Raw genomic sequence first — 13,126 nt, 5'->3', positions numbered from 1 at the left:
TTTCATCCCTCTTTATATTTTTAGTGCTCAGTAGTAACATTTACAGTTATTGACCTTCAATAGTAATATTTACATAGTATTTACTAAGCTCTATGAACTTAGTGCTTTATGCCTATTATCTTATTTGATTCTTCTAACAACTCTGAGAAGTGGGTGTTATTATTAACCTACTTTTATAGAGTTGAAGTGATTTTCCTATGGTCCTATATCTAGTAAACATCAGAGATTATTGTTGTTCCAGGCTTTTTTGTTTTTGTTTTTTGTTTGTTTGTTTCTTTTTTAAGTTAGATCTCCCTCCAGTACTTTATCCCAGAAGCATCACTTAGTTGACAGCACTTGACCTCCATTGGCAGATGTAAATGACATCACAATGGAAGATTTGGATCATCTACAATAAAATATTCCAAAGCATTATCTAAATAAAACTAATTCATTAATTATGTTCATTATTCTCTGAAGATAGTGTGATATCTTTTCCCCACAAGTCAGTGACACCATTTCTTTTACCCTCTGTTAAATGAAGTCTATCCATTTATGCATTGCTTGCACAAATTAAGTTTTACTGATAATTTGACTCCAACCACAGGCATTCTTCATACTTCTCATATTCTGTAATCTTGACTTTGATCTGTAGCTACAGTCTATTATTATTAGTTTTTGTAATCTGCCTCATCTAACCCTAGTCCTGAAAAGTTTTTACAGGAAGAGTTTCTGATAGATACCATGTATAATTCATGGATATTAGTTTAGTTGCAGAAAAATGCTAACTAGGGGGCAGCTAAGTGGCGAAGTGGATAGAGCACCACCCCTGAATTCAGGAGGAGTGGAGTTCAAATCTGGTCTCAGATACTTAAAACTTCCTAGCTGTGTGACCCTGGGCAAGTCACTTAACCCCAGCCTCAGGGGAAAAAAAATGCTAACTAAAAAGTGAATGAAAATGATGATGAATTTATGTAAGAATAAGCCCTTGCAATCTTCTACTTTGGGGCAGTTCCTTTCTCTTTTATCTTTTAGGGAGCTTTTGAAAGTAATATTCTTGCTGCTAGTCAATACACCAGAGGGAAAATGTACTTAGTAAGAAATTACCAGACATATCTCTACTCACCAGAATATGGAAGCTTCTGGACATTTCCTTTCCCAGAGCCATAGAAAAGAAGCTATATATAGTCATTGAATGATAAGATCCCTCCTTGAATCCTCCTTAATGATCAAGCTCAGAATTAATCCACTGATATATATTATTAAAAGAAAATCATAATCTTGTCCATTGAATGAATAAGGAGAATATAGTTCCCTCCATTCCAGCAAAGACAGAGTCAAAGACATGTCCTTTTAGTCTACCCCAAATGTGATTATGGCACTTATGCTGAAGATCTTACATTTGCCTCCAAGTGTTTTGAAACCTTCACCCTAAAGAGTCACAACTTAAGCTACTTGTTTACTATCAGGAGAAGTAATCCAAGAAAAAAATGATACTACTTTGTCACCTTCAAAGGATGGAATATCCTAGAAATTAAATTGATCTTGCAAGATATTATTTGTTTTATTTTCACAAATATTAACATATTCCATAAAAATATAAAATGTATAACTAAATGTAAATTGCCATGTAATGGAATAATTTAGCCTCAGTAGTCTTTGGACAAAGTTTGGCCAGCTTCATTTTCATAAATGCTTATTGTCAGAACTTAATACATATTTCTTGACTTAAGCTTGTCAAGAACTGTTGGGAGACAGGTCAATTCTCTGAGAGCCTCCACAGCTGTGGATCATACTATCTGAAGGAATTGCAGGGCAGCCTTTGCTGACACAGATATTGTGGACTGGTAATGAGATAAATTAGAGTCAGAGGGAAGAGGAGAGAGGTCAGACAATGCAATGGCCTGTCAGTCAGAGAGGTCAGAGAACAGCAACTACCTGTCAGGTTCCTTGTATCATCCTCTCATAAGAGGAGATCCATTCTGGGTTGGATCTCCAAGCAGCCACTATCAGGGGACTTTTGTGTATTATCCCATGTATTCCAACATAGAACAGTTTAGAAATTGTTTTTTTTTTGTTTGTTTGTTTGTTTGTTTTTTTTTGTTTGTTTGTTTGTTTTTAAAGAAAGAAAGAAAGGGGGGGAAAAGGAAAAAAAAATGGCTTTCTCCCTCATTCCAGCTCCTGACAGAACCAATTTATAAAAAGTATACCTGCGCTTGGTGGTCTGAATTCAATCAACCTTATGTCAAGAATCTCTATTGTGGGTGTTCTGCTGATATAACCACTGTACACTTGTATTCCTGAGCTCATAATGTCATTTCCATAGTTAGACAAACTTTCTACATAGATTATCTTAGATACTTCATTTTCTAGATATTTAAGGCTGATTATCACCCTAATGGCAAATCATTTTTAAAATTGGAAATTTGATTATCCCTTTCACTGACCCCATCTATACAACAATGAAATCTATGAAGGTGAAGACATGTCTAGTCAGTCCACTAGGAAATAAGCTTTTAATATGCACTTATAATGTTCCTTTACTTAACATTGGGAATACATAGAAAAGCTGTTATTAAAAGAGAAGACAATAAACAAATAATAAAATACAGATACAAATTATTCTTAGTAAATGGATTTTTCCAGGTGTGTTGCTACCGTTTTTTAAAATAATATTTTATTTTTGATGATCAATTCTAATGGATATGGCCATTTTCAACAATGAGATGAACCAAATCAGTTCCAATAGAGCAGTAATGAACTGAATCAGCTACACCCAGCAAAAGAACTCTGGGAGATGACTATGAACCACTACATAGAATTCCCAATCCCTCTATTTTTGTCTGCCTGCATTTTGGATTTCCTTCACAGGCTAATTGCACACTATTTCAAAGTGTGATTCATTTTGGATAGCAAAACAACTGTTTGGTCATGTATATATATATATATATATATATATATATATATTGTATTTAATTTATACTTTAACATATCGAGCACGTATTGGTCAACCTGCCCTCTTGGCCGGGGGAAGGAGGGGGAAAATTAGAACAAAAGGTTTGACAATTGTCAATGTTGTAAAATTACCCATGCATATATCTTGTAAATAAAAACTAGTAAATTAAAAAAAAATAAAATAAAATAATAATAATATTTTATTTTTCTGGATGACATGTTAAAATTATTTTAATAGTTTTTTTTTTTTAAGTTTTGAATTCCAATATCCATTGCTTCCTCCCCAATCATGTAAAACATTTCCATTGTATTCTTTTTGAATGAAAAGACTTGAACAAAAATGAAAGAGGGAAAGGACAAAGGATTTGGAAGGGAGAATAGATGGAATATGGAATGTAAACCCAATCAATGGCACCAAGCAGTTAAAAAGACACTAAATAAATGGTCAAAAGAAACACATGTGCATGGCATTTCTAGATAGGAGTAACATGAACAACCATAAAAAAGCATTTACTGAATATTTGAAATTGCCTAATTAACTTTTGTTATGGAAAATATTCCAAAATGTGTGATGTATGGGAAAAAGGATCATAACTATGGAGTATTAAACCATGTGTTGAAAGACCTCAATCCAGGAGGCAAGTTACAGTGTGAAAACAAGAGGAAACTACTTTTTTCTCTGAATATTAGATAAACCAGCAAAAATCTCCATGTCCTTCACACTGAAAAGGAATTTATCCATTTAATTTGGTGTGTGTTAGCATGCATGGGTGTGTGTATGTGTTTCCTAGACTTTTCTACTTCTCTCATAGTTATTATGTGGCTTTTATAGCACTAAGTGCTGAGAACATTTCCTTGAATAGTTAAGAAAGTTATGATTTTTCAAATTCAATTGTTTTTTTATTACTCTATATCTCCTTTTTTGTGTACAATCTAATTATCTGCAATAAAAGTATGAATTGATATTTTAATTAATAAGGAATTCATAAGTATGGGCTATTCTTTATTATTCATATTATATTATTATTACTATCATTATCATTGTTCCTTGGGTCCCTGGGTATCTCAGTGAATAGAACAAGATCATGGAGTCAGAAATACTTGAATTTATACCTGAAATCAGATAATCTTTAGCTATGTGACCCTTGGCAGATCACTTTCATCATCCATAACATAATCAGGAAAAAATAATGGCAAAGCACTCTAGATCTTCCAAGAAAACTGAAAATGGAGTCATGGAAAGTTGGACATAGTTGAAAATATCAAAGAACATGTGTATAAGCTAGAAGCACATAATACAAATTGCACAAGATTTCTTTTTTATACACAAATTATCACTATCTTCCATTTTTCTGCATCAACAAACCAGAGAACAAAGTAATAATCTGAGTCTAAAATGTTGAGATTCTAAAATGTTCAACCTGTGCCAGAAACAGAATTTTTGTTGCCTTTGTTGCTGTAGTTGTTTTAGACACATGGAAATTCAAATTCATGTTCCATGTTATCATGTTGATCTCTATTTAGCTCCCCCAAAATGATCAGATTTAACTTACCCTAACAAATAAGCAGACACATAACAATATAGAATAAATATTACTTTACAAATATGCATTTATTATTTTTCAAATGAGATAAATATTTAGATTAACACAACATTAATACATTTAAAAACAAAATTAGATTTAAAGTAGTATTTTACAGCTATTTGTATTCTTAGAACATATTACAAATAGAAACATAAAAATGAGCTTTGAAAAGCTATTGGTGATTAAAGAGAAATTAGCTTGAGAATTACTGGTTGGAAAATCTTCCATGCTTGAACAAAATGATTATATTGAAAATAATTTGTTCTTTTCTAAATCTATGTAGTCATCATTAGAAACATCTATAATTCTTATACAATATAAATAACTATAGCAACAATAATATTTCTGTACATATCTGCACATGAAGGAATCTGGATGTATATACACATGCACATCCACATAGTAGCTGAGTATAAAATGAATATACATTATTGTAAATAAAAGGATTTAGAAAATATTTGTTTTTAGAAGGTGGTAATTTTAGTGATATTTAAATGAAGTTAGAAGCACTAAAAGGGAGAGATGACAAAGTAGTACATTTCACAAAAGGGATATTAAGTGAATATTTTCAGAAAATATAGTGTTTTTATTAGGATGTTTACCATTGTACTAAATTGCATCAACATCAAGAATAGAAAATTAATGACATTTTTGTATTTTCTCTGTTATTTTAGGGAGATAAATTTTATGGTGATGTAAGCAAGGCCAATATTCCCTATAATAGTAATGATTAAAGGGATTGAGCAGTTAATTTTTGTTTAGCTTTGTTACATTTTTCACCTTATTTTTCCCACTTATGTATAAATTCACAAAGTTTAACACAAGTAAAATAGCCAATTCTTAATACCAGATAAATATATGATTAGAGTTTCTGACTGTATTTGTTGCTCATTTAAGGGAATGAAACTATCAATTCAAACAAAATATTTATGTAATAGATTTTGATGTTGTGGTTTAGTTATGACTAATCCTGTTGTAATTTATGTTGATATTAGAGGTGGTAGTTATAACGATGAAGTTGATAAGGATGGTATTGATATTAATAATTTATGAGAAATCATTTTTTGCCCATTACCTTCCTGATTGTTTCTTTCACTTCATTGTTCCTCAGACTGTATATGAAGGGGTTCAGCATAGGAATGATCACTGCATAGAAGACAGAGCCTAATTTTTTTGTGAACCAGGAGCTTTTAGTGTTGGGTATACAGTAGAGGAATAAGACTGTTCCATAGAAGACTCCAACAGCTGTCAGATGAGAGGCACAAGTGGAGAAGGCTTTATGCCTTGCCCTAACTGAATGCATCTTCATGACAGTTACAAAAATAAAAATATAAGAAGAGATTATGACCATAAGTGTGCTAAATATATTAAAATTTGCCACTATGAAAAATATCAATTGACTAAAGTATATATCAGAGCAGGCAGCAGAGAGTATGCTAGAATAGTCACACATAAAATTATTTATGATTTTAGTTCCACAAAAAGATAATGTAAGAAGAGAGTAGGTGAGAAGTAGAGACAAGAGTATGCCCCAAGAATATGCTGCAGCCATCAAAAGGGCACAATGTTTCTGAGACATGATAACACTATATAAAAGGGGATTACAAATGGCCACAAAGCGGTCATATGCCATCACTGCCAACATGAAGGTCTCAGTCAAAGGACAGCTAGCAGCAAAGAAGAATTGTGCAATACAAGTTGAGATACACATTGCCCTATCTTCTGCCACTAAGTTTTCCAGCAGCTTTGGTATAATAACAGAGGAATAACAGAAATCCACAAAGGACAAGTGTTTAAGGAAAAAATACATTGGAGTGTATAACTTGGGATTCATAATAATGATTGCAATCATTCCAAGATTCCCCATTACACTGATCACATAGGTGACCAAAAACACCAGAAAGAGAAGGATCTGAAATTCTGGGTAGTCAGAGAATCCCATGAGAATGAAAATAACTGCAGTACTCTGATTTCTGTCAAAGGTCCTCATGGCTAAATTTGAAAGAATTTTAAATATAAATCCTGCAAAGAAGAATAGTACAATGAAAAGGACATACCGTGTTTCCCCGATAATAAGACCTATCCTGAAAATAAGACACCCACATACTCTTTAATATTCCGCTAAAATAAGCCCTCCCCCGAAAATAAGCCCTATCGAACTTACTATGAAAACGGTCATCATGGTGATCCCCTGCGCTATATGCTGCGTAGCGGTACCTTCAGTAAGCAGCGCTGCCCTCCCCTCCCGGGTGAAACGCACGTCGCGCTCCGAGCTGCATCCAATCAGAGCTGCAGCAGTGAGCGCGTCATCCTCTTCTTCCCTGGTGATTTGCTTGCTGGCGCTACTGAGAGCAGCGCCGCGGAGTAGAGCTGAGACAGGACCATCTAAAAACTCGGTAAGTTCAGTAAGCGATGGAGAATAAAATAAGCACTCAGGGGGCATGATGGAGGCTAAAAGGGGCATGATGGAGGCTAAAATGGGCATGATGGAGGATAAAAGGGGCATGATGGAGGCTAAAATGGGCATGATGGAGGATAAAAGGGGCATGATGGAGGATAAAATAAGCCCTCCCCTGAAAATAAGCCCTCTGGTGTTTTTTAGTCCCAAAAAAATAATAAGACAGTGTCTTATTATCGGGGAAACACGGTAGGTAATGAGATGAAGGTTGTCTAAAATAAATGATGACAATCAAAGAACATTTAAAGAAATTGCATGTTTCTGCTATGAAAGCCAATATTTTCTAATAGATAAAAGGTCAGGCTTGAAGTCAGAAAGTTCTAGATTCTTATCTTCTCTCTGACCTATACTAATCTTTGACCCTGGAACAATTGCTTAACTGCAATTCATTAACATTCCAAGTAACAGGACAAGGGTCAATATATTTTGGAAAAAGTTGATTTCACAATGAAATTTGTTTATACAAAAGAAATTAGAGGTCAAGACAAAATAATTAATAATAATTACAGTTATAATAGCAAAGTACATAAAGTTAGAAGGACCTAAGTTCAAATCTGGCCTCAGACACCTAACTGTGTAACCCTAGGCAAGTCACTTAACCCCAATTGCAAAAACAAGTCATCATCATCATCATCATCATCATTATTATTATATTTCAATAGTTTAATATTTATTGACATCTTAAATCAAATCAGATTGTTTAGATACTCAGAAGGAATAGATGAGGAGAAAGGGAAATAAAATGGACTCATAATTCAAAGGTGAGGAAAGTTGAAATAATGGGAAAGGAAGAGAAAAAAAGGAAAAGGTAGGGGACATGAAGAATATTTTCCAAAATACTGCATTTTCAATTTATGCTTTCATTTTTCTTCCTCCCCAAATCTTAATATATTTTTTCTTCTTCTTAGAAAGTTATGTGATTTACAAACAGGGGATGAGACCTAAAGAAAACACTTCATATAAACATCAGACCTGCTTTTTATGATGTAATATATTTTTCTATTGTCCCAAGCTATGTTGAATATACAAAAACCGTCCTCAGGTCTATTAAAATATGTTTATGTTAATTTGGATATATTTCTCAAGTACACAGGAATCTGGATATTCATCAATTCTTTTATCTTTTAAAACAAACAGTTGAGAATGTTTTTAAAAAATGGGTTTAGATAATCATACTCCAGAAATAAAGTCCATTATCCACCAAATAAATGTTCTATGTGAATCCTGCCTTTCTTATGACTATAAAAAATGTATACTTTATAACATAATTCTGATAGTAAAAAACACTTTTCCATTTATGGTATTGGTGATAAAAGGTCAAATAATTAGATGGTCACTTCCTAGAAGAAACTGATTATCTAATAATCTTGATTGTGCATTTTTTCTTTTGTTTTGTTTTGGGGGTAGAGTAACTTGTCCAGGATCACACCACTTAGAAAGCCTCAAGTATCTGAGGCTGCATTTGAACTCAGGCCCTTCTGACCACAAGACTGGTAGTCTATCCATTGTGTCATCTAATCGTCCTCTCTCATTGATTTTGAAAGCTGACACACACAAGAATAGATTTAGCACCAATTATAGCACGATGGAAATAAATAAGAGACAAGGCTTTCTTTGACTCCAGGACACTTTGAGCAGATATTAGGGGAAGCTGATGTTCATTTGGAAAATAAGAAAATTTTGAATCAGAAATCTGAGCTCCTGATACCTTCATTTGAGACTTGATGGAAGAAAAGTTTTTGGTATGATCCAGTTAAATCTCTATACCAGAGAATCTGAAAAGCTATATAGCCAATCATCAACTCCATTACCTGACATTCAAGTCCTTATTTATTGTGAACAATATCTATCTTTACAATCGTATGTCTATAATCTGGTAATCTAGCTACATTATACTAATCATAATGTTGGGAAATACAACATGACTTCCTTCCTTACTGCTTTTACTCACAGAAGTGGCCCTGCCTGAAATGTGTCTCATCTTCATTTCCTGTTGTGTTCAAGATTTCTTCCTCTTTGCCTTTTTACAATGGTTTTCTGAATAACTAGTCTTCATAACTGCAGTTTCTCTTAAAACCAATTATGTATTAGGGAAAAAAGACATTTATTCCTTCTTTCCTGTTTTTACTCATGGAAATTGGCCTGCCTGAAATATCCTTCATTTTCACTCCCCATTGACTTTAAGGATTTCTTATAATTAATCCTTTTCACAAGGGTTTCCTGAATATCTAATATCCATAACTCCACTTTCTCTAAAAACCTATTATTATTAGATATTAGGAAAAAAAAGACATTAAGTTTATGGTCTCTGAATACATATTAGGTTTTTTTTTTGTGTGTGTGTGTGTATCTGTCTTTTATTCCCACATGGACTGTAAGCTCTTAAATTCAGTTTATTTATTTATGTTTTGGCATTCTTGGGGCTTAGTACAGTGATCCCAAAACAGTAACTATCCACTGAATGTGCCATGATGATAAGGAAAAGGAGGATTTGAGAGAAGCACCTACCTTTTTTGCCTGGTAATATTTTAAGATCAAGGAATTTGCAGAAATTTTCTGGAAACAGAATTTTCTTGCTTCTGAAAAGAAAATGGATTTCCTAGACACATCTACTGGAATCACCGAATTAAAGAGAGTTGTTTCCTAGATCCATGAATCTCTGAATCACGAGCTTGGCTTGGTAGCAAACAATGGCCATTAGAAGAAAATACCATCTTCCCCCAAATCTGATGGGAAGATCAATCAAGGAAATAATGAGAATGTATCAAAAATGAAAATTTAAAATGCATTTTGAACTGACTGAAGGAAGACAATAAATGTCTTTTTATTTTGAGGCAAAACTCAAATGGAGAGACATATGTTCCCAGCTTGCACATCACCTGTCTTACTCTAGATGCTCTCAATTTTACTTGTATCTCAACAATCATGATAATATAGATGCTAGAGAATAATATCCTTTCCTGGCTAGGGCCCAAATAAGTAATCAAAGGAAAATCTGCCTATAGGGAATATTGTTTGCTCAAAATCATAGGGGATAATTACTGTCATAAGCTTCTTTTCCATTCATATTATTTGTTATCAATCAACATATTTTTAACTAATATTAACAAAGCCTCCCAAAATGAAGCAACAGGAGACAATTCTAATGTAAAGTATTATAATTATCTAACTCAATAAGTGTTCCATAGTAAGTTTGTTACTTAGAATTACTTTCTCCTCTCTATTGATACCATGTAAATCACCTGATTTAGTTTGAATGTTCTTAGTTTTACTTGTATCTCAATAAACATTGTGAAAAAGATGCCAGAAAATAATAACCTTGCTTGGCAAGAGTGCAAAGAAGTAATCAGTGCATAGTTTGCCTTTAGGGAATAGTATTTTTTTTGAAATCACAAAAGATAGGTACTGTCAGAAGTTCATTTTCCTTTCATATCATCTGTAATACACTAAAATCTCTTTTATTATTATTTATTATTATTAATGAAGCCTCCCAAGATGAAGCAATAGGACACAATTCTAATTTGAAGTATTGTAAATGTTGTGCCACAGCTCCCTAATTGTCTTGCCTCAATTTCCCTGAATTGTCCTACTTTAGTTTCCCTAATTATCCTCCTTCAGTTTCCCTTATTGTCCTGACTTAGTTACCCTGAATGGCCCTGCCTCAGTGTCCTTAAATTGTTCTGCCTCAGTTTCCCTAAATGGTTCTGCCTCAGTTCCTTCAATCCCCCTGGTTGCAACTCCCCTTTTCTGCTAATTAGGACTGAAATAATTAGGACTGTGGAGATCTGACATTCCAAAAGTTAAGACTCCAGCTGTCCTATCTGAGATAACTAATTGGTATCCTCTATATCAAGTTTCAGACTTCCTGGATCTAGTTGGACAAGTCCTAAGTCCTCCCAATTTGTAAGAATTTATGGTCCTACCCCAACCTGTCAGAACCGGATTAATGGTCCCCTTCTTGGAGATTCCGGTTCACCAGAGTTTGGACTCCACTTCCTCCCCTGTCTTTGTATACCCAAGCGTAGAGCCATGTATATTTTATAGGAAATTCACATTTGCTTCTGGATTCTTTGAGAAGAAAGTCTGATTCAGCCATGAGATCAAAAATAGATCCTTTTGGTCCCAGAAAATTTCTCCCTCTCAGAAATTAAAAAAATATATATATTAAAAGCTCTCTAATCTTTATCTTACCCCAGTTTCTCCAGCATTACAGTGAATAATCATCTAACTCTGTAATTGACCCATGACAGGTTGGATGATTGCTCTCTAATATTAAAATACTATTAAACAGGAACACCAAAACAGGGCAACAAACTAAACTGAAGATATAAAATTACTTCTTCCCCTATTTTGTTCTATTGCTACCCTGGTTTATTACAAGTGCAGTTAAAACCCTAACTTCTATAGCAATTTTTCATGATTCTCCCTTGTTAGTCCTAACTCCTTTTTAATTACCACCAATGAATAATATATAAATATATATAGAGAAAATAGACATAACTCTTGTTTTATGATTTCTCATTACTATACACCATCTCCTTTAAATCAGGAGTACCTTTCTCTGTATTTTATTGCTTATTATTAATACACAATTATTGAAATTTAATAGAAACATTTATATATCTTTTTCTAAGTTTTGTGAACTGGCTAAGTGCTTTATACAGATTATCTCATTTGATTCCTCTGGCAACCCTGAGAAGTAGATGCTATTATTATCCTGATTTTACAGAAAAGGTAACTGAGGCAAAGAGAGTTGGAGTGACTTCCCTAGGGTCATATAGATAGTAAATATGATATTGTTTTTGAATTTAGATCTTCCTGATTTTAGGTCCAGTGCTCCATACACAAGCACCCCTTAGTTCAGTGGTCCTCAAACTTTTTAAATAGGGGGTCAGTTCACTGTCCCTCAGATTATTGGAGGGCTGGACTATAGTAAAAACAAAAACCCCAATGGCACTTCCGGTCTGATTTTGTCATAACCTGGCAGGCCGCATAAATATCCTCAGCAGGCTGCATCTGGCCGGCAAGCTGTAGTTTGAGGACCCCTGCCTTAGTTGATAACTCTTGAACTTCATTGGCTTGAGATATGAATGATATCAAAATGGTAGATTTCAGAGCAAGTGAAAGACTCAAACCAAATATCAACTCAGTAATGATACTACTAATAATGATAACTTCCACTTCGTAATGCAGAAGAAAATGAGCAAGGTAGAGATTAGACAGTATTTAATAATTTATTAAATGGGAGAGATTTACTAGGATCTAATGGATCCATGATGTGGTCCCAGGACTGAATGAGACTATTGTCTCAAAGAATCCAGCAGTGAATGTCAGATATGTGAGATCAGACATGATCTGAATATATCAGACATTCATACAAGCTTTTTTTATAGAGTTAGAAGAATGATGGTACCTGGATGGGGATGACCTAATAGGGGGAGAATCCTAGGATGAAGATAACTTACTGGAAAGGCTCCTGATATTCTAATGATGTCTAATATATTTAAAGACCTTTATCCCATCAAACAGTAAGAGGGAATGATTATAGCCTAAGGTCTAAGATAGAAGACTTTATCCTAACATTAAGAGGGAATGGTTAACCTGAGGCAGAGTAACTGAATAGGACAATTAGGGAAACTGGATCAGAACATTGAAAGGGAACAGTGGCACAACAATTCCACAGAAATTTAAATTTTGTACTTTTTTTTTTTTCCTAGTAATAATTGTTCAAAGAGCTTGTATCACCCTAAAATCATCCAAATATGTGGCAGAGTTTCATACTCTCCATCACTGATATGATCCATTTGACAATGGATTCAAAGTTAATTCTAGAACAGTGAATTTCAAACTTTAATTCCATAAACATACATTTTTAAGTAGGTTACTATGATGATCATTGACAGGGAGTATAAATTTTAGATAAGGTTCCAGTCCTTTTCCACAAGAATCATGTGATCTAGTACAGGCATGACAATAAGATAAATTCTCATTTCTTTGGTGTTTTATGATGAACTTTCTGCAAAAGAATCTTATAAGAAAAAGATCCTCATCTTAAATTTTCCAGATGGAAAAAATTTAGCTTGAGAATGAAATTGATTTATTTGTAGTCTCAAAGCTATAACATAAGCTCCTGGCCTTAAAGAAAAGA

At 33.7% G+C, this 13,126-nt stretch overlaps 1 protein-coding gene across 1 annotated transcript; it reads right to left on the bottom strand.

Moving 5' to 3' along the window:
* Positions 1–5,577: 5,577 nt before the first annotated feature.
* Positions 5,578–6,510, bottom strand: LOC141546783 (olfactory receptor 5D18-like). The gene has a single exon (XM_074274857.1). The coding sequence runs from the start codon at positions 6,508–6,510 to the stop codon at positions 5,578–5,580; it is 933 nt and encodes a 310-aa protein (XP_074130958.1).
* Positions 6,511–13,126: the final 6,616 nt, after the last annotated feature.

This window comes from Sminthopsis crassicaudata, chromosome 6 (genome assembly GCF_048593235.1).
Source record: "Sminthopsis crassicaudata isolate SCR6 chromosome 6, ASM4859323v1, whole genome shotgun sequence".
In the NCBI taxonomy this organism is placed as follows: Eukaryota; Metazoa; Chordata; class Mammalia; order Dasyuromorphia; family Dasyuridae; genus Sminthopsis; species Sminthopsis crassicaudata.
The sequence above is the reverse complement of the archived record's forward strand: the minus strand, read 5'-3'. Positions and strand labels throughout refer to the sequence as shown.